This window comes from Globicephala melas, chromosome 9, assembly GCF_963455315.2.
Source record: "Globicephala melas chromosome 9, mGloMel1.2, whole genome shotgun sequence".
In the NCBI taxonomy this organism is placed as follows: Eukaryota; Metazoa; Chordata; class Mammalia; order Artiodactyla; family Delphinidae; genus Globicephala; species Globicephala melas.
In genome coordinates, this window is record NC_083322.1 from 26957789 (window position 1) to 26981176 (window position 23388).

The 23388-nt window shown below is 38.2% G+C and overlaps 1 protein-coding gene across 1 annotated transcript; it reads right to left on the reverse strand.

Annotated features, from left to right (window-relative positions):
• Positions 1–1981: 1981 nt before the first annotated feature.
• Positions 1982–22497, reverse strand: ASB15 (ankyrin repeat and SOCS box containing 15). The gene is made up of 9 exons (XM_030856977.2): positions 22391–22497; positions 20761–20813; positions 20555–20686; positions 19259–19417; positions 12542–12787; positions 10679–10850; positions 8531–9101; positions 7870–8023; positions 1982–2154 (listed from the first exon to the last, which is right to left on the reverse strand). Exons 1-9 carry the CDS (start codon positions 22495–22497, stop codon positions 1982–1984), a joined length of 1767 nt encoding a protein of 588 aa, XP_030712837.1.
• Between the last annotated feature and the right edge of the window lie 891 nt (positions 22498–23388).

A 23388-nucleotide genomic window follows, 5' to 3' on the forward strand; every position in this document is an offset into this window, starting at 1 on the left:
AAGGGCAGTTCTGGGGCCTCCCATCCTAGAGGAAAGAACATTTAAACTGAGACCTATAGGATAAAGGATGGAGCGGGGAAGAAGGAGATGGAAAAAGGATTCCAGGCAGAAGAAGTAGAACATGCAAAAACCCTGAGGTACAAGAGAGTATGGTTTCTTCCATAACAGTGGTTCCCAAATAAAAGACCTCAGAGACTTGTCGGGACAGAATGAAATTTTCACTCATCAATGGGAAAATGAAGACCAAACTGTAAGTCTTTTCAAAGCTAAAGTCCTTCAATTAGTTTTTTTTAGATTTTTAAAACATTTTATTTATGTATGTATTTATTTATTGGCTGTGCTGTGCGGCATACAGAGTTCTTAGTTCCCCAACCAGGGAATGAACACGTGACCCCTGCAGTGGAAGCTCGGAGTCCTAACCACTGGATTGCCAGGGAATTCCCCTAAAGTCATTCAATTTTAATAACTGAGTTTAAGGCAGCCCCATTTCCTGGCATTAAAATGGCCCCTCTCTTATGAAATGACAGTGATAAATAGATGACCCTATTTTTAAAATTACTAAAAACTACTAACATATGAAATCGAAAAATCTGGGAATCACTGTTCAAAGAATAAACTTCTAAAAGGTGTTTAACATGGTTAAAGAGGACGGTAAGGGAGATATCAGGAGATAAGGCTAAGGCAGGCAGTTAGATCATGAAGGGCCATGGAAGAATTTTGGACTTTACCTAAGAGCAATGGGAATGATTTTAAGCAGGGGAGTGAAACTTGCTTACATTTGTAAAAGATTACTCTGGGATGTTATGTGTAGAATGTGTGTTAGATGAGGCAAGATAGCAGGGAAAAGGACCAGCTGGGTAGCACTACAGTGTCCCAGGAAGAAAGGAGATAACAGCTGGTATTTGGGCTGAATTAGTGAGACTGAGTAGAAGATGACTTCATGAAATAAACTTACCAGGACTTGGGGATTTGTTCTATTGGGTAAAGAAAATGAGATGGTCAAGGTTGATGTCCAGGCTTTTGGCTTGGGAAACTGAATTGATAATTGGGTTAACTATTGAGCTAGAGATGGTAAGAAAAGGAGCCTTTTTGTGGAGGAAGACAGTGAGTTCATTTGGGGACATGCTGCATTTGAGGTATCTTTGTATTCAAAGGTCCCTTAGGCCAATTGTCTACACAGGTCTCAAGCACGTGAGAGAAAGCTGAACTTCGGATATTAATTTTACATTCGACAGCATGTAGATAGTAAACGAAACCATGGACATGGATGAAATTTCCCAGAGAACTTAGCATAAAAAAAGGGGACTTAAGACGTATTACTAAAGAGTTGGCAGGAGATAAGCAATGCAGAAAGAAGCCAGAGACAAGGAGGCCAGAGAGGTGGGAAGAGAGCCAAGAGAGCAAAGTATCCGGAGAACTGTTTCCTGGAGGGAGCAGGCAATCAGTCAGTTGCTGCAGGAATCACTTGAAAGGACTGAAGGATGCTCATTGAAAGTAGCAACAAGCAAGTTGTTAAGGACCTTGGGAAGGGCCGTGGAAGGAGCAGAAGCCAGATTACAGTGAGTGAATCTGCGGACAGGAAAGAGCTCTTTTACGCCGTGTGGCGATAAAAGGAGAGAATGGGGCAGCAACTGGCTGGAGATGTGGGTTTGAGAAAGTGGTTCTTGGTTTTATAAACATAGGAGAGACTTGCTCATGGATATTGTAGGGGTCACTTGATAAGGAGAGTTTGAAGACTTACTGCAAGTGAAGACAATCAATAGAAATTCAAATGCAAAATATTGACTAGCTTTAAAAAATCACAATGTAAAAGGTCCTTAGAGATGTAAAATATGGTGCTCCCAAAAGAACCCAGGATCCAGTTATAAAATTGTCAATGGATTTAAATACACATAAGGATATAAAATGGTTCCAAGAAATTCTCTGAAGGAATCTCATTTAAACACATTTTTTAAATCACATTTAAAAATATTATTTTAAATTATGGCAATTTTAGCTCTTGTCCATAGAGATCATACTCTTTAAATAATATATATCTTTGAATAGTTGGTGGCAGGGAGAGCTTCTCCATTAAGGCTGGCTGGCAGAGTCGCTGGAGTCCCATAAGTCTTCGAATTCTTAACCTACATAAATGCTTTAAGGAGCAGGGATTCTCTAAAGTGAATGGGAAAAACAAGCAAAAAATAAAAACAATATTAATGGATTAACCTGTAAGATACAGACTGTTTTAGAATAATATTAATAGTGTCATTCTAAAAAACAGGCATGCACACGTTAGCAACTGGTGACTTTAAGTAAAATTCAAATTGCAATTAAGCCTTCCAGACCATTCCTCTAGAATGTAAGCTCCATGAAGCAGACGTTTAGTCTGCCTCTGTGTCAGAAAGAGAGTCTGGCTCCTACAGGGTGTTCAACTACAATATGTTAAATGAATGAATGGACTTGATTAAACAAAGCAAAGGCTCACATCTCCTTCTATTTATTTTTTAGAATTGAGTATTTGAAAGATATATTTCTTTACTTCCGCTCTCTCCTACCAATCTTTCTGATGAATAGTTATCTGTGAAACATCTGACACAAATGTTTCCATATATCCATTATTCAATCTTAGGTTTGTTTCAGTGTCTGATACCTAAACATTTTATATTTTCCAAAAAATCTACTAATGTTATTCAAATGGCTGATGTTAACCTTTATTTTCAACTCTTACTTTATCTCTTAGTACCTTTATCTATAGTATAATTACAGTACCGATATATTATCCCAGCAACATGAGCTAGTGAAAAGGCAGCATTGCACATGGACTTAGTTGTGGGCTCTGGACTCAGTCGGCTTGGATTAAAATCCTGGCTCTGCCACTTCGTATTTGTGTGATCTTGGACAAGTTATTTAACCTCTGTGGTCTCAGTATTCTCACCTGGGAAATGTGGATAACCCTACCTTACAGGGTTGTTTGAAGATCGAACAAATTAATTCATGTAAAGTATTAGAAAAGTGCTTGGTACATTGTAATCATTCAATAATGTGAACGATCACTCAATTCAGTAATCAAAGAGATCATATTTCTGTTCTATTTGAGATTATAAACATTCAAATTATCTTGAAAAAATTAAAACAGTGTTTTTGAAAAACCATTGAGGCAAAGTTATTGTTATCAAAATAGGCAGAATAAACCCATCGTTTTTAAAAAATTACCATTTTATTTTTTTCCCTTACAAAGCCTCTGCCCTACGTATACCTGGAGGAATCCTGACATCCAGTGGTTAATCATACTCATAGCAATCAACTGACTTAAGCTCTAGTTGCAATGATGTGTGACTGAAACAAAAAAACTTCCTGGTCTTATTCTTACTTGGATTGCTTTTCTAAAGTCATAAGAATTGGTCATTCTTTTGCAACACAAACACATGGACAATGAATTACCAATTAGAAGCAGAATCTGTTCTATGACAGGAAGCACAGTAGTATTGGAGAAAAAGCCTTTGTTTTGACATGAGACAGACCTAAGAGTTCAAATCCTTGCTTTATTATTTTCTGTCTATAACTTTGGGAAATGAATTTATCTAAGCCTTAGGGTTTTTTCCTTTACAATCTCCAAAATATTTTAACTCATCTATTGTAAAATAAAATATAGATAAAGCCACTGCACAAACGTACAGTTTCTTAAGTTATTATAAGTCATTATCAGGTGAACATCTTTAATCATTTCTCAGGTCATGAACAGAAGAACTTCCCCAGCCATAACAGAATTCTCTCCACAATCCATCCCAAACTTCATTCCTTCCTCCCCCATAAGGAACTACTGTTCTGATTTTCATAGTAATCACTTCCTTTAGAGCTTCATCATCTCAGTGTGCTATCCCTACCCTATAGTATTGACAATATTTTTTTGAATTTGATGTGTTCTTTAAGGCTTTTTTAATCTGCAGGGTCTTCTCTCTATCCTCTTCTTCCTTTCAATTAATCTTTGAATATCCAAAATGCCGTATTTCCCACAGCCTGAATTTTGAGACTGCATTTTCATGGTGCACTTCTGTGTCCTACTGCCTTCTCTATTTCTTGCAGATTATTAGCTGGATCCAGAGGCTTGATCAGACTCAGGTTTGATCTCTTTGGCAAAACTATAGCTGGTGCCGTGTTCTTGCACCGAGAACCACATTACGGGGTATTAGCAGCTTACTGAGGGCTGCAAGATGGTGATATCTAATTATATCATTTCTTTTTAATTTATTATTTGGAATACTTTTATAAAAGGATATGTTTGCTCATGTATTCTTTGGTTACTGGTGGCACAAATCATACAGGTAAGGTGGAATAAATGTTTGTATCTTTTCCTTCATTAATTTTCAAGATGATGAATTGATTTTCTTATCCTTTGGAGCTGACCAATTTTTTAAATATTATATTTAAATATTTTAATTGGTTTCAATTCATTGAAATAATTATCCTTTGAAGCTTAAATTGTCCCATATTTGGCCAGTGGGAGCCTCAAGCTGGCTCCTGAATTCTTTGGACATGAGTCTGTGAGAGTTTATCTGGCATGACCAGATATACCTGACTCACCTTGCATATTTCCTTCCCCAAACCTGAAATCATCCATTTCTCCAAAAAACTCTGGCTTCTTTTTCCAGGAAATGCTATTTCAAAGCCACAGTCTGGGTGCTAGGGATATGCACTGCTACTGAGCTTGTCGTTATTTCTAAGACTCTTCTGTAGACAGATAGACACACACACACGCATTCAAGGTAAAATAGTTTATGAGTTCATACTAGTAGTACCAATTCAAATTCAGAGCTACAGAATTTTTCTTTAAGCTCTTCCGTATTACATCTGTATTCCCTTTCTTCCACACTGGCAATGCTGGTTCTCAAGGATACAAAGAATAATAGAATTAGAATATCCTAGGTACTGACTACATCTGTCATTCTCAGCATAACAATATTTACATCATGCTACCAACCAATATAATTTCTGAGCTCTGTTAAAAATGTCTTTGTGTGTGCTCTTTCCATTTTTCTCTCATTAAAAACAGTTGTGTCATATCTACATTATCTGACAGTATAACCATTGTATATCTTCTCCCTTTTAACTGGCGCTTAGTCTTGGTTTTCTGTTTAATGCTCGTTACTGGTCCTATGTCATTATCTCTTTAGTTATTTTGTTTGTCTGAAGCTTATTTTTTAGGAGATTCTTGAGAACGTCATCAGAAGAGTAATATTGTTTAAGATAATCTGAATTTTCCCTTATAAGTCACTTGTTCTTTTTACCTACATGACCAAAGAGTAGAGTAATTTGTAATGTTCAGCTTCAAATCTTTTTTTATTACAGAAAGTTTTTCACAGTACATATTTTTGTATTTGTTCTGTTCCTTTGATTTGGTTTTCTTTTTCTTTAGCTGTCTTCAAAACTGTCCCTGTCTTTCAAAGCCTTTTATATATCCCTTTATTTCCACTTTATTTTTCAAATTTTCTTTAATTTCATCTTCTATTTGTCCTAAGTCATTATCTATTGCATTATTAGTTCTTGCTTTCATTCCAGTTCAGTCTTTATATTCGAAATTTTTTGTTTTTCTTTCTAATTCCTTCCTCAGTACTGTTACCTCATTTCTGAATTTTTCTAATACTGACTTGTGTTGTTCTTTCATGTCTTGTGTCTTTTCCTTATGCTTTTTAGCTTGTTTTGAAACAGAGGGTTTCAATTTTAATCTGTTCTGAGGGCATGTTTTTCTGGTGCTTTTGTTGTCTGTGGGGATGTTATTCTGTTCCTCTTTCTATTTTTTCTTATAATAATTTTTTTTTTTTTTTTTTTTTTTTTTTTTTTTTGGCTGTATGCGGGCCTCTCACTGTTGTGGCCTCTCCCATTGCGGAGCACAGGCTCCGGACGCGCAGGCTCAGCGGCCATGGCTCACGGGCCCAGCCGCTCCGCGGCATGTGGCATCCTCCCGGATCGGGGCACGAACCCATGTCCCCTGCATCGGCAGACGGACTCTCAACCACTGCGCCACCAGGGAAGCCCTAGCCTTAGTTTTTTATTTATAAAAATTAGCAACGATAACACTTAACTCTACAAGTTGTGGGGATTCATGACATACTTTACATATACATTTCAGATACTTCATGTAACCTTACCATAATAAAAATAACATAAAATGCTAATAATTTAGTTTTTAAAATAGCTAAATTTATAAGTGTTTTTAATGCTGTAGCCTTTATGCTAAACACCTCACGTGCATCATCTCTTTAAATCCCCACAACAACCTTATGAGGTGAATACTATGCTAGCCCCATTTTGCAGTGGGAAAACCTTCTCATAAAAAGGATAAGTAACTTGCTCAAAGTTACACAACTAGTATGACTATCTTGGCCTTTTTACAGGAAATAAAAAATTCCCCTCCCCTCAATGAAACAAAAATGATGCAATAAATTATTGCTGTTTCCATGAAAATATCAGCCCTGAATGACATATGCATTATATGACCCAGCCATCCTAACCTAGGCAAGGCCAGAGTTCCATCCCATTCTAGGTCTATCTGACCCCAGAGGTCGATTTCTAGGCTCACGATACTATATGATTCATCAGATTCTCTAAGGTTCCTGTTTCAGTTGCCACAAAGTCTCTTGTACCGTCCAACTCATTCCAGTGGAAACGCCATGTGAGGAAAATCCAAGCTTCCCTCCAAATCTGCTTTCAGTTGAACTATCACTCTTTCTAGCCCATCAAAGTCTCCGTCCTTCCTCCAATTTACGTCTCTTGCTACCATAGTCAAAATGGTCCAAATTCAGATTATATACTTTAATGTACGAGACTCTGATGGAAACAAAGTGCTTAGATGAAAACCACTATATTGCCCGTTTCTTTTTATAGAACTTTATACCTAACAAATATGGTACGTGAATCAGCTCAACGTTTCAGTTTCATCTTCTTGCCTATAAAATATAATCTACTAAGTTGCATAAAATTTGGCTGATCCTAAAGGCTAGGCTGTCACGGTTTTTCACATTTAAACTTGATTTAGGTGTATTAAGAGTGCCAGAATATTTAAATGTAATGCCAAGTTCTATGATGCTTCTTCAAGCTCTATAAAGTGATGTCCATGTAGGTTTTGAAAGTTCATTTTTCCAAACCCATATTTTGACAGAGAAAACCTTTCCAGCTTATGATTTTTTTTCTAGTTTCTATTTGAATTTGGAGTAATTTTAGATGTACTTTAATTGAAACTTTTGCAATATGATTCACTTTTATGATTATAAGTAAACTTTAACCTAGAGAATACAAAATGGCCTGCTTGTCATACATACTTTTGATGGTAGGAATTTGTCAATCAAGACCCAGAAGAGAGCATATCAAAAAGGATAATTCCAATTCATTCCATTCATTCATTTACTCAATATTTATTGAGTATTTACTGCTTATTAGGCATTATGCTAAGCCTTGAGAATACAAAAATAAACAAAACAGATCCCTGCCCACATGGAGATTACAGTCTACATACTTTATGATATATAGCAGTTAACTTTTAAAAAGTGAGTTCTAGTCAGAATATAATATAGTAATAGGATTACTCATTATACAATTAAAGAGTTGGAAATTATCAAGGAAAGCAAAAAATTAGTATCTTCTATCAGAGGAAGTATTAAGGATGATTTGAAAAAACAGATAATTCTGAAAACAAAGTAGCTATGAAAAAGTATCAAAAATGACATTAAGAAATATCCCCCATATGTATAACTGATTCACTTTGTTATAAAGCAGAAACTAACACACCATCGTAAAGCAATTATACCCCAATAAAGAGGTTAAAAAAAAAAAGAAATATCCCCTATATACATTCTCCATAAAAAATTTTGTAGGAAAAACTTTTGCTTTTACCTAGTATTTGACGGATTTCTGGCCATTCTCTCTGTACTTCTAGTGCAGATTTCAGTTTACCACACAGAGGGATATAATCCATGTAATCCATTAACACACGAATAACTCTGCCTACCAAGTGTTTCATCCAAGGAACTGTAATAAACTCACAGAACTGAGAGAAGTGATGAAATTTAACTTAGTAGTACTTTTAATACACTATATACAAAAACACTTAATTTTGTTCTGAAAAATTATTATCTGTCATTTTACAGGAAGTGAAAGTTCCCTCCTTGTAATGAACAAAAAAAGAAAAATAAACGGTTTGCTTGTTTCTGTGAAACTAGGAGCCCTGAAGCACGCGTGGCTCTGATGTGATTGTATTCAGCACGATGTGGAAGAATCATGCTTCTTTCCATGCTTCTAGCCCCAACATTCCACCAAATAAGCATAAATTATTGATATATTTTCCCACATTCTTCAACATTCGGTTTCGAATTCAAGAAAAATACACTTTGTTTTTGGCCTAGTTTTATGCTTATTTCCCCATATCATTGCAAACAAAAACTCAAGAACAAGAGAAATATAAAAGTTGGAGTTGATTTTTCTTTTCTTCTAACATCCCTGATGAGCAAACGTTAGGATGATGACCCAATATGAAGAAGAGAAGGATGTAACTCACCGGGTTATCTTTTACGACACAAGACGTCCATCCCGGCAGTATCTCTTCCTCTATCTCTGACCATACAAACGAATTTCCAAAGATGTCCCCGTGCATGCAGTCAAAGCACATCTCCACTTGATAGCCGTTATTCAGCAACAGCCTGAGCATTACCTCGTCATTTAGGGCATACTGAATGGCACTGGGGAAATGAGTGTCATTCACATGCATGAAATAACAATTGACATTAGCTCCATGGGCGAGAAGCAGCCTGACAATTTCATGATTATTGGCCCTCACTGCCACAAGAAGACAGTTGAGGGGATCTAAGTTTGGGTCTGCACCTGCAGCCAGGAGGACTTCTGTGCAGTGGATATCATTATTGCAAACGGCAAAATAGAGAGCAGTCTTCCGTTCATCATCGTAGCTCTTGGAAATGTGGTCAGCAAGCAGGGTATTGACATCAAAGCCATTTTCAATAAGCAGTTCTAGGCACTGTGCATTTTGTCCATCTGCTGCTGAGTGAATTGGCGTTAGCCCACTTTTCTGAATTGCATGTTTGGATGTTACTGGAATAAGATATTTCAGTGCACTAAAAGAAATCAAATATCCACACGGCATGAAGAAAATCAAGAAATTAAATAAACCAGCTTCCTCACTAGACAAGTGAATGCAATTCACTTAGTTTCCTGTATTTTCTCTAGATAACCTTACACAAAAACATTTAATATTTGTCCATTGACTTACTACTTTTCAGTTTAGTGTAATTTAGTTTAGTTTTGATTTAGCTTCCCAGGCTAAATATTCCTGGGGAAAATACTGGATCTTATATATTTGGTCCTAGAATTGTAATTATTCAGGAACCCTCCCCATCTTTCAGTTCTTCTCTGAACAGCATAATATCTATAATCAACCAATGCTATGTAACGAAAAAAATATAATAGGAAAGTAAGTCCATTTGATGCCATAGAAGAGTGCTTCACACTCTTGACCATTATAACATGGAGTCACAGGAAGTTAGAGATGGAAGTAACCCTGAGCATCACTGAGTTCAACCCCTTTAATACCAGCAGAGCCATATGAAGTCTTGAGAAGTGAAATGACTTGTCCAAGGTCACATAGATGTAGGGCAATGACTACAATTTAGGCCTCTTGAATTCTCGTTTGTTACTCCCCTTTCACTGCTTCCTGAGCAATGTATGCTTGAATATTGGCCATGTACATCCTGTCTGCTTACTTGAAATTGAATTATTGGCAACAAGAAGAGTCTTTGTTGTTCCATCAACCTTACATCTGTTCAACCGAGACAACTAAACCACAGCTTATGTTTCAAAGAACCTGTGACAAATAGCTGTGAATTTCACACTTGACTGATGAACTAGAGAGGTATGAGAGCCACAGGCAAGGATAAGTTGATCTCTTGTGCCTAATTCAGAGCGACCATATGTGAATTTATGAACTTTGACAACGTGTCACTTAGTGTCAATTACGTGTCATTGGCTACTTAACCAATGTCACCACTGAAATTGTGATAAAGCCTAATGATTTCAAAATTTTTGAACTTATGAAATATACTTAATTACCTAAAACCATCCTTTCATGGTGGGTAGTTTAATATAATGATTACAGATTTCTATTGATATGTTGGTTGTGGCACATTTTTGTGATTTAAAAGTATATCTGGCCTTTTTATTTTGGGGAATAAAGAAACCTAAATTTATAATGAAACTTTTCTATTCAAGAATAAATTTGACATTATATTATAATATCTGTTGGTGTTGATAAAGATTAGAGTAACACAAATTTTAACCCTTGGCCAAGGGCAAAATTTTTAGAAACCTGTAGCCATCTGTTAAACGTATTAAAAAAACCAAAAAGGCACATTTGGGCGGCTTGTGCAGAATTCTCACTTATAACTTACCTTCTTCTAAAAGAAAATATCTTTTCATTTTTAAAAGTAGTATAAATTCAATGTGGAAATTTTTTAAAGTAAAAGAATACAAAAAGAATGGGAAAAATCAAACAAATATATAGATATACAAAACTTGTGAACATTTTGCCTTTTTCTTTTTGGATTTTGGGAGGTGTATAGATAGATTTGGGATTATACCATATATACAAGCTTGTGTTTTTCCACTTGAAATGATCATGCTATGATTTATTACTCACAGATAATGTCCCTCGTAGGCAGCTCGGTGTATAGGAAGATGCCCTGCTCTGTTAGGTATGTTTCCACTTCCTCCATATTCCAGCAGGAGGGAGATGCAGTCAGGATTGCCCCCTCCTGCTGCCTCAAACAACACTGATGCCCCATCATCCGCCAAAGCAAACACATCCCCTCCTGGCAGTATAAAACATGCGGCATAGTGATAGCTGGACAGACTGTCAAGATAATCTTAAAAATAGCCTGTGGTTTTCCTTTCTGGTTAGGACTTAAAAGTATAGAATTAAGAACACCTGTGTTCTCAGTCTTTTCAATAAACAATCATGCAGCGTGTTTCATTCTATTAGAAAATCTTTCTGTCATAAGAACATCTGAGAACTCGAGTCAATTTCCACGATAAACAAAGTCTCCCCCAAAAAGGTACAGTTAGACTTTTAAAGGCAGCAGTTAACACTCGATTTAAAAAAATATTTATCAACTGTCTTCTGTGTGCAAACACCATGTGTGACCCAGCAGAAGATGCTAAGATAAATAAATCTGACTCTCTTAAGTGGCTCTGAGGGGAAATGAGACAAAATATCATCAAAGAACACAAACTGTATAATATTCAAGTGACATCAGGACCAGAAGGCTTGATGTAGGGGAAAGTGGTCTGTTTGCATTGTGGTTTTGTTGCTGACTGTGAGAGTTTGGGGCAAGCTATTTACTTCTATGAACTTCCAACTCCTCATCTGTAAACTAGAGTAATACAGCTTATTTCATAGGGCTGATTTGATAATTAAATGAAGTTGCATTTGGGGGGTGCCTCAAAAATGTTAGTCTTTTCCCCACAGAGGATAATGTTGTCCTAGCCTTTATTTACAGATGAGGAAACTGAGACCCAGGTGCTTAAGTAACTAGGCAAGAGTCAGACAACAGGTAGGTGGCAGAAACCAGTTTAAGAAGTCGGAATCTTAATTCCCGGTTCCGTTGTTGCATAAAGCACTTGGAGGTTTCAAAGGAGGACAACATCACACTCTGTTGGGAAGAATTAGTCTTCAGGGAGGAGGTGTCTCAAGACACTAACTTTGAATTGTGTTGGAGGGTATTCCAGATGAGGGCGAGGACCTGACCCAAACCCAGAAAGAATGAATGCAAAGTATGTTTGGGAATATTGCTAGGCTATTTAACTGGAGTGCAGGATACATATTAGGAGTAGTGAGAGATAAACCTGGAAAAACAATTCAGGATGGTGCAGTGGGGACCTGAGCATGATTCAGTGGGCAGTGGGGAGCCACTGAGGATTTTCTGAATCGTTTATTCTACTGTAGCTGACCTTTAGGGAGAGGAGCTGAGTTGTAGTATACAGTATGGATTCGCAGATGGAGAGACTGGAAACCAGGAAAGTGGTTAGGAACCAATTACACTGGTCCAGGGAAGATGGGAGGATGCAGACGAGAGGGTCTGCCAAGGTGAGAACTGGTGAGAGAGAGGGTTGCTGTAGCACATGGAAACTGACCATATTTGAAACAGAAGGTGATGGGGGAATCAGAGATACATCTAAGCTCTCAGCCTTGGCTGAGAGAAATTATTAAAAGTGTGAAAGAAGAGGAATTCAATTTAGGAGAAGATGAGTGTGAGACCTTGGTGAGCCATCTATGTGAAAACTGGGAGCAGTCAGGGCCAGGCACTCAGATTGGTAGGTCCCCGTGCATAGGGTTCAAGTGAGTTGCGCAATAAGGGTCTATTGAGGGGGCTATCGAGGGATGGGACAAAAGCTTGATGCCCAGATACGTTCAGGAGAGGAAGAGGAGCCAGTGAGAAGTGGAGAAAAGGAGATCCAAGAGGCAGGAGAAAAGTCAGCAACATGCAATTCCTTTTCTACGTACCTTTGTGGATCAGGTGTTCCAACACATCACAGTGACCGTACTCGGCCGCAACACCTAACGGGGTGACTCCAAATCCGTCTCTTAGGTGGACATTGCCTCTGTGGTTTAGTAGTAGAGCTATTATATCTTTGTGGCCTTGTTTGGCTGCTTCATGCATTGCTGACCATTGCTTGACACAGGGCTGGTCAAGGCTGGTGTGGTGTTTAAGCAGGGCAGACACCATGTCATAGGAGCCCATTTTCACAGCTTGAAGATGATTTTAGAAAGAATAGTCAATGGTAGGCTTATAACATGAATACCTTACATGGCATTAAACTAATGACCAGGTTTAATATCAAAAGAAATATTAGTGATTTCTTTTCTCGTATTTTTCACACCCCTTCTATTTCTCATACCAAATTTCTATTGTGAAGTGTTAGCGTGCAAGATGATACTGCCTTTTCTTTAAGACAGACCTGAGGATGGGTAAGAGTTTCATGGAAAACAGGATGCCTATCAGTAAGGAAGCTGTGTGTACTCTTTCTAAACTTCTGTTGCTTCATCAACAAAATGAAAATAACATCAACCTTTGTATAAGTTAAATAATGTATGTATGTAAAATGCTTAGTATATACTAGGAGCTCAATAAATGATAACCATTATTATTACTATAATTTCATCACTTCTAGGATCATGGAGCCACATGTGTAAATAATGTTTATCAAATTTTTCTCCCTCTAGAATGAGTTTTTTCCCCACCAAATCCAGCAGTAAATATTAAATAAACTTCTCTTTCCCATACTCTTATGAGAGGTTAGAAATAGGAATGTTTAGAATCCAGATAGGTCAGTTGTTCTTTTTTATAGGTGAAGTAAGTGACAGCTAATGTACTATGTTTTCCAAAGTTCACTAAATCGGATGTCTCTCTCCCTCTCTGTTTTTTTCTAATAGCTGAAATTACACTGTTAAAAGTTTTCCCCCCCTTCGGATTGTTAATGGATTGTCCCAGTTTAGATATAAATACTTCTCAAAGAGGTCATGCATTTTCCTCTTATCAGTCAAGTAAAATCTTAGTAAGAAACAGAGCAGGACGAGTGCCACTCTCTAACACTCATTCATTCGTTCATTCATCCTTTCATGCAGTTAATACGCACTGGCTATATGAAAGGCACTGAGTTAGGCACTGTGGACAACAGGAAAAAGACAGACGTAGTTCTCCCTCGTGGAATTTACAGCCTGGGGAAGAAACCTACACTGTCTTCTGTTTGAAGAGAGACTCAGAGTCTGGGCCTTTGCTGGGAAAGGCAGGAGGACATGTAGGGCCACATAGAACATCCCGGGCAGCTAGGAGGCAGAATCCAGAAAGGCTCTGAGGCCAAGGCAAGGGAAAGGGCTCCAAAAGGCATAAAAGGAGGATGAAGACAAACTTGGCCTATTTCATTTGGAGGCAGGCAAGCCATCAGGCAGTGAGATTTCAGTTTTTCTTCTGCTTACTGTCTGAAGCAGAGTCTGCTGACAAATGCCTTTCTCTGAATCACCCACCTGCCACTGGCAGCTCTAATTACAGTGAATTACCTCATCCTGGCTGGTGCTCTTGCAAACATCAATAAGTTAAACAAACTAAGAGATAATGTGTCCTCATGTATCTTCTTGCTCCTATTCCATTTTTTCTACTTAGTATTAAAATAATGAACCTCTTCCCTCATGATCTGTTTTCCTTTTGTCTGACTCAGGGAACATGTTGATTAGAGATATTAGTCTTTTGTCAAGAAAATAACAGCATATATAAGCCATATTCAACTTAAAATAATTAAAACTTTGCTTGCAGTTTAAGTTTTGGAACTAAGAATACATTTTATTTCTCATAGAAATAATAATCAAAATCATGGGGAACCCCTCCCAAGCTAACCCATGAAGACATTCTTAACAAATAATTGGCTAAAATAATGAAAACTAACAAGGTACAGAACTTGTGTAATGTAGCTAAGCAAAATACAAATTAAATAATATATGAAGTAAAAAATATATTTCACATATATGTATCTTTATATGCTTAGAGGAAACAAGCCTCAGTTGAAGAGTTAGGGAATTAGAGAATTTTGCATTGGTTACAGGCAGTATTGAACACTTTATACTCTGCTGGCACTTTTCTTTTTTAAAAAAAATTTCGGGGCTTCCCTGGTGGCGCAGTGGTTGAGAGTCCGCCTGCCGATGCAGGGGACACGGGTTCGTGCCCCGATCCGGGAAGATCCCACATGCCGCGGAGCGGCTGGGCCCGTGAGCCATGGCCGCTGAGCCTGCGCATCCGGAGCCTGTGCTCCGCAGCGGGAGAGGCCACAACAGTGAGAGGCCCGCGTACCGCAAAAAAAAAAAAAAAAAAAAATTCTGTCATTTTCTTTCTGGATATATGTGTTTTGTTCATATAATTTACTTAATCTCGGCAGTGAGTTATCTTCTGACTCATATGACATACCAATAGAGAAGAGATTTTTTTTTTGCAGTATCTTGACAAGGATTTGAAGATTGAAAGAGGAGATGGAGTAGAGAGGATATGTATTGATCTGTGAGAAAGAAAATGTCTGAAGTAAAGTTAACTGAATTGTAAATGGCATAATGTTCTCGGAAAATGGAGGGCAGTGGAACTGAGATGTTGTGCCAGACAGTTCCCTCGGCTTCCTCTGTACCCTGGGACCCACCGGCCAGGATAATCTTGCGGCTATCCTACTGGAGAAAGGCTACACCAGGTTCAGAGGGATGGGTAGAGAGGGAGTCCGGGGGCAAAAAACATTTAATAACTGTCAGATCATCACAAATGAGTTATCTACACTCAGCAAGTAACTGTATAACATGACTGTAATACATCTAAGTACTATAAGTAAGGGCCAGGTGGCTGATGGGGAAAAAGGGCCCTGAAGGGACCAAAAGTGATTTTTTTTTTCCATCTAAGGAGTATTCCATAAATAAAGACAAAGATAATGGTGACAGGTTAAGACAAATAAAAATGGCATTGCGCATCAAAATTTTTTTTTAAAAAGAGCACTTTTTTCTCTTATCTCTCCTTTATATGTTAATGGCCTGTGAGTAGCCAAAATTCGCCCCAAAATTCAAGAAAAAACTGAGAAAGTGCCATGGATGATCCATTTTCCTATGAACTTAAAAAGACTTGACATAGATCCCACAACGAATGTCCTGAAGAAGGTAACCCAAGGAGAGTCCCTATTCTCCAGAAATGTGGATGATAGGGACGTAAGTGAACACCTCCATAATATTTCCTTCATGAGACTTTGGTTTTACCTTTGATGTTACCAGTTGGTTTTTAAAAATATTATTTCCAAATGTTAATTCTATTTTGACTCTGATAACTCAACGATCAAGTTCCTTTCCCATACTTTAGTTATTGCTAGAGTAGAGAGATCAACAATGGAGACTTTGAAATGCATATAAATACTTAATGCTCTGTTGTGGGCGTTAAGCAGTAAAAAAAAATTTAAATGAAGCCCAAAGAAAACAAATGAGTGATAATCATGACTTAGTTGTCCCTTAAGAACATGAGTGGATTGAGAATAGCATGTAGAGAATAATATAATAATATAATTGTATATTTGCAAAGTGAGATAGTATACAAACTCTGGAAAAGTGTATCTTTTTTGCAGAAATCAAAGACTGTAGAAACACCAACAAATACATGCAAATACTCCATGGTATATGCCTTTACAAAAATAATAGATCACACTAATAGTGGTGAAACAAACAGAGGTGATATTCCATTTAGTATCTGTCCTTGCTCAGAAAAACAGTTCCGTTCATTCATGAAAAGCACCATGTTACTGTGACATAAAGGCTGGTAACATGTATGCAGAGAAAAATCATCTCTTCCTCAGTACTTGTGTTTCCCCTTTTCCTCGAGCAAGAGAAGCTCCCAAGTTTTAGCTGTTCACAGTCTATCCAGGTAGAGACTAAATATCCCGGCTTCCCTGGCACCTAAGTGTGGCTATGTGACAAAATCTGAACAACATGGTATGAACAGAAGTGCTGTGTACAATGTCTAGGTCATCTTCTTAGAGGCCAACATGCTTTCCCAAGGCTGCCTCTTTCCTCCCCCCTGCTGGCTGGAAAAGGTAACATCTGAAAGTCTTGTGTAAAGGAGGCATATCCACCCTGCCAGCCCTAGGCCACTCACTTCTGAAATGTTGTGTGAGAGAGGAATGAACTTCTTTCTTTTGAAGTCATTGCTGTTTGTTTGTGTTGTGTGTCTGTGTTTGTTTGTTTTGTTATGGAAGCTTTACCTCTACCCTAACTGTAATAATAAGTTTGTCCAACTTAATCTGAATTGGGGAAGGCTGAAAGCTCTGACACAGGGCAAGAGTAAGTAAGGAATCAGATCAGAATGCGCCCACGCTGTGGTGACACTGTTCATGTAACAATTTTGTCCAGGGGCATAGGCTTGCCTAGGAGATTTTCCCTCCCCTGTCTGCCGACGATCCCCTTTATATCCGCCCGAGTCACAACTCAAGAGCAACTTTCTCTTTGGAAGCTTCACAAATTCACTGCTTTCTTATTTCCCCAATTTACGTTGAATATACACCTTTGTTATAGCATGTATTAATACTATTAATAATTAATTAATACACTAATACTCTATTTCAATCATATGTAGGCTCTCCTGCTAGACTGTTTGAGAGGAAGACGATCATAACATTCATCTTTCTATCCATGCTGTCCAGCACCCGCTGGCTTACTGGGACTTTTCAGTAAACGTTGGTTGCACTGATGTTGTTGAGTTAATGTTGTCAAATGTAAATACTTTACTGATGTTCAACTTGTCTAAGTTTTCTGTTACTGATATTCGGGTTGTTACTGATATTCAGGTTGTTTTAAAAATTTTAGTGATTTTTCAGGGCTTCCCTGGTGGCACAGTGGTTGAGAGTCTGCCTGCCAATGCAGGGGACACGGGTTCGTGCCCTGGTCCAGGAAGATCCCACACGCCGCGGAGCGGCTGGGCCCGTGAGCCATGGCCGCTGAGCCTGCGTGTCCAGAGCCTGTGCTCCGCAACGGGAGAGGCCATAACTGAGAGGCCCGCGTACCGCAAAAAAATAAATAAATAAAAATTTTAGTGATTTTTAGTGTGGACAGGAGCTGTGGTATTGTTTTCTCGCTGTACCCACAGCTCGTGATGCTGTATTTGCTTCCTCTGTGACTGCTGGTGCACAATCTCAAGGCTTCTCCCTCTCTTCCTGCCACGCCTACACTATTTCATAACGTCTCTCTTCTCCTGAGCATCTACCATGTGGCAAGAGTTTTACATATTTATATTTTTCTCTAATTTTTTATAACAATTCTGCATGGTGGTGTTGTATTTCCATTTTATACTGGAGGAAACTGCGGTTCATGACTACAATCTCACAGCTAGAATTAACATTCACATAACAATACTGTATTGTATATTGGAAAGTTGCTAAGAGAGTAGATCTTAAAAGTTCTTGGGGTTTCCCTGGTGGCACAGTGGTTAAGAATTCACCTGTCAACGCTGGGGACACGGGTTCGAGCCCTGGTCCTGGAAGATCCCACATGTCACGGAGCAACTAAGCCCGTGCACCACAACTACTGAGCCTGTGCTCTAGAGCTTGCAAGCCACAACTTCTGAGCCCGAGCACCACATCTACTGAAGCCCACGCGCCTAGAGCCTGTGCTCCACAGCAAGAGAAGCCACCACAATGAGAAGCCCACATACCGCAACGAAGAGCAGCCCCCGCTCGCTGCAACTAGAGAAAGCCCGTGAGCAGCAACGAAGACCCAACGCAGCCAAAAATAAAATAAATAAATTAAAAAAGAAAAAGTTCTCAACACAAGAAAAAACAATGTGTAACTATGTGAAGTGAAGTATGTTAACTAAGCTTTTTGTAGTAATCATTTCGTGATATAGACATATATCAAATCATGTTGTATACCTTAAACTAATACCATGTTATATGTCAATTATATCTCAATAAAATGGGGGGCAAAATAAATCCAAGGATCTCAGGTGCCAAAGCCGAAACTCTTACTCCACATCTATGTCCCTAAGAGAAGGAAACTCTTACTCCACACCTATGTCCCTAAGAGAAGGAAAGGTTATCTTTAGTCATTTGTAGTTAATCTCATCTCTCTCTACTTCTACAAACAGACCTGCTAATTCTTATCTGTCAGCAAGCAGCAGGATACACAAGCCTGAGAAGAAGCTGATAGATAATCGACACCTTCAGGCTTACAAGCATTCCTGTGTTGTGTCACAGTGGCAACCCCCTAGTGGTGCCCAGGGCTGCACCTGTGTGCTCAGAATCTGTTGGATCTCCTGCCTTTCAGTTCTTCTTCCTTGTCCTGCTGTGGACCTGACGTCTCTCTTTGGAATTCCCTTTCTGCTTCTGTATTCAGGCTACATCACACATGCAACCTTCCTTATAGCTGGACCCCAGTTAGAGAATATTCCTTTAGAATTGGCACTCCTGGCCTCATAAAACTCCTCATTCAGATCCCTCCTGATTAATTGTTGCTGAAAGAGCTTTCACATTTGACCTCTTTGTGGAATAGAAAAACAAAATCATAGGACAGGTGAGATGGGGGTTAGGGGAAGACCTCAGGGAATGGAAGGAGATGGGGTCACACAACTTTAGCCAATCAATACACAGTGGTTTCCAATAAATACTTATTAAATATTATTTATCTCAAATTATAAAAGTTCTAGAAAGAAAGGTCATTTACCAAGCAGAAGGGGTGTCTCTCCTTTGTCATTTTTGGTGTTTGGCCACACTCCTTTCTCTAGTAAAGTTCTTACATTTTCCACCAGACCAGCTTTGACTGCCAAAGTCAAGGGTGTTTCTCCATCAGAGGTCTTGAACTCCCAGAGCGTCTTACAGGATGCTGAGATATGAAAGCATTGTGTAAAGGTAAAAATCTTTACTTAAAGGATATCATATAGATCAGAATGATGCAATATTATCTACAGTAGATTGAACAAAGTCAACTGATGAAAAAGGGGAGACTAAAAGGAGATATGATTAAAGTCTAGCAAATGACAGTGAGTAGAAGTAGATGAGCGTGGTCTTGCTAATCAAGTTGACATCTAGCAAACCAACATCTATGTCTCAAGGTGCCTTTTTTAAAAAATGATAAAGGGTTGTGAATTCTCATTTCTGAATAAATTGTAAAATAAATCCCCAATCCTTTGTATTATTATTTAAACTGCATCTGAAATTGCTTTTTATCAAATGAAGTCTGTGAATGTGGGAATGAGAAGTATTTGAATAAATGTATCCAGTCAGAATATGTCAGAAAAGAAATACCATGCTTAACATCATCTATTTCTGTCTGTCTGACTATCTGTCTACCTGTCTAATTATCTGTTTTTAACATTTTTTTAGCTGGCTGGCTAGCTGGATAGCTAATTATCCAGTAGCTATCATTATCTCCTACAGCAGAATCAGGAAGCAACATTGAAGGTTGAAAAGTAGAACACTTTCAAATTCGTTTATAAGATGCTGAGATGTGAAAAATGCTATGTTAGAACATCAGAATTATTATTAATATTTAACCCTAGGTAGGCTTACCGCAATAATTATTAATGTTTGCATTATGAAAAAATTAACGTAATATAAGGATAGATATTGTAAGTACTACTTGTTGTACTAAATAATACTCTTTTGGATACCACTAACTCAAGAGACAATTCAAGATGAAAATTTAAAACTGACTTCTAAAAGCAAAAAGCTTTATTTTAAATAAATTAATTCATGCTGCAGACAAACTTTTAAGTGATAATCACCAAACATCTTCCCACCAACCTGTGCCATACTTTTAGGAGGATGCAAAGGGTGAGCCCTGAACCCCACAAAATGTACTGATCTTTGTACTCAGTTTAAAGCATGAGTACTGCCTTTTCCAAACTGCAAATCATCTTTTATTCTAATTTTTCTTTTCACTTGTTATGTTCATTGGGATTACTCCATAACATCTACATTATGGCTTCAGTCTGGTCAAGGGGATTTTATGTTCTCTTACCATCCAGGACAACCTCAAGTATTTGTCGAATGGGTTGAACAACAGCTTCATGCAATGGAAACCATCCTTTTTCATCAGCCTCCTCCAATGCATATTTATATTTCACATACTCCTGGAGCTCAAGAATGTGACCTAAAATAAACACATGGGCTGATAACAAATCTCTTGGCCAAGTAGAATCTACTGTAGGTGATACACCCACTTACCTTGCTTTATGGCTTCCACCAGCTTTCTCTTTTGATCACTTAGTGGTACAAATCTACAGAGAAAGAAAAACAAGCCATATTTGTATTCATGGTATACTTCAAGGAACCAAAACATTTATTTAGTTTTTGCACATACTTTTAATAATCAAGATCTAAAAGAAATGCACACAACTGATTTTATCTACTTTAAAAACATAAATGTCTAAAAGTCAGATACAGAGTGTATTTATGATACATTGGACCTAAGAACACTAGTGACGATGGAGAAACAGAAGATTATAACATCGTCTCTGAAATTAGTTGTAGGCAATGAAAAAAGGGGTAAACAACTGGAGTCAGAGTCAGAAGAGCTGGGTTCAGGTTTTGTGGTTTTGTCATCCTGGGGAGGCCAGTAACCTCTCTGGATGGTGGTTCCTACATTGGTAGAATGAGGGGATTAAATAGGAACATCTCTAAGGCTTCTCCCAACTTTAAAAACACTATGCTCAATAAAGGTTTGTTGCTTTGAACTTAAGAATTGCTAATGAATGATTGCTTACTTGGGAGTGTATGCTCTACGCTGCATGTTAGAGTCTTTAAGCAACTGATCCACAAGTGAAAAATAGGCTGAGCATTTACCGAACAAACTCCCAATCACTGGCCCAGCAGGTCATTGTCAGCCCTCAAGGAAGTTCTCTGGTGTGTGTGTTTATTCAGAGGCAACAAGGTATTTCATAAGAACTTGATTTAATTCTATTAAAGCAGAAGCATCCACTGGTATTCTAGGACTGTGAATGCCTTCCTGGGAACTCTGAAGTTTTAAAATCTGTTGCAGATGAGGGAAAAATGAACGAGACCAGAAATTTAAATGTAATATGTCCATTTTTTAAAAGCTCAAAAGCAATAATTTTATAGCACTGAACCTTTTCAAAAGCACTTCAGAATTTCAGAATACAGGATTCTAAATACTATAATAGAATGTAAAGGTAAACTAAAGTTTGTTTTTGTCAGAAGTATAATGTGTGCTCTTCAAGACAAAAATTTACTTTGGCAGTTTTAGACTCTATAACTCTTGCCAACACAAAGCACCAATTTTATGTGAAATTGCTGCTGTCACTTGAATAGTAGATAATTAAATAGGCTCTGGTTTATATATTACTTTGTCATATATAATGAAATCGTTCAACTATTTTCCCATTCGTTAAACTTACAGGCTAGGTGAGTTAGCATTATTCTTCGTATTTTAAAGGTGCAACATTTCTTATAAAGGGTGCCTGAGTCAGTAGCAGAACAGATTCTGTATACTTAGCTATACGTTAGTCGTATAACCAGTGCTTGCAAATTGGTTCACATTATTTATTGTCTTGTTTGATTCCGTAGGAATTTAGGAAATAGGCAATCATATACAACCAAATTCAACTGGGAATTTCCCATCTAGGTAATCTCCATATTCCACAGGAGATGGGGATGTGTAGAAGATCAAATAGCTAAACCTGTGCACAGGAGCTCCTGTACGGTATTTAATTCCTCGCCAGAAAAGAAAGGGAAGCATTTTCCTGGAGGAGGGCTCCGGAAATGTCATTCATTTCATTTTACAACAAAATGAAGGCCATGAAAAAGTTTGGGTGAGGATAGTCAATTCGAATGTTACCTTTCAGGATAAAACACAGTCTTGCTGGCTTCAATGGATTCTTGAATACTGAGCTGAACATCATAACTTGTAAGATGGTCTTCATCGGGGTCATCATTAGCGTCCATGACTGAATATAATTTTGAAAGAGGCAAATTCTTATTATCAGCAAATGCCACAGAACCGCATATAGAGTTCACCTGAAAGACGCAAAATGAAAATACATTCACTTTTCCTCATTTAACAAACACAATGCAGTGAATATTTTAATCCATATTGTATATATAACACCCATTCTAACTTTTGAAACCTTAATTACCTGCCCTTTGGGTGTCTACATTTTCTAATTTTTGACTTTCTTTTGAGTAATGACTATAGTTGGGCTTACAGGAATTACTTTTTCCACACTTCTGACTTATGCTAATTTGGCCCATGTTTTTTCTCAAGACATTGTTCTACACAGCACATTAGAAGTTCAAAACTCTGAGAAGACAGGCAGGGTTAGGAATAAAGAACAGTGAGCCTTTCACATTCTTTACTTTTTCTTTATTCTCTGTCTGTTGTGTGTGGTTTTTTTGTTTGCTTTTTTTGTGGTACGCAGGCCTCTCACTGCTGTGGCCTCTCCCGTTGCGGAGCACAGGCTCCAGACGCGCAGGCTCAGCGGCCATGGCTCACGGGCCCAGCCACTCTGCGGCATGTGGGATCCTCCCGGCCTGGGGCACCAACCCGTGCCCCCTACATCGGCAGGCGGACTCCCAACCACTGCGCCACCAGGGAAGCCATGTGTGTGGGGGGTTTTTTTTTTGCTGATTTAGTCCTTTCTTCACACCCATGGTTTGAGTTGGCTGCCTTGAATTGCAGTTATTTCTGTATTTGTGTTCAACTCCTTCTACCAAAATTTACGTTCTTTGAGGTGAAGAGCTCTACCTCACTTATCTCTGCATCGCCTGCAACTCTAAAAGGTGCCTGGCATGGGGAAGCTTCCCAATGAACATCTGTTGAATTACAGTTGGCGAGAA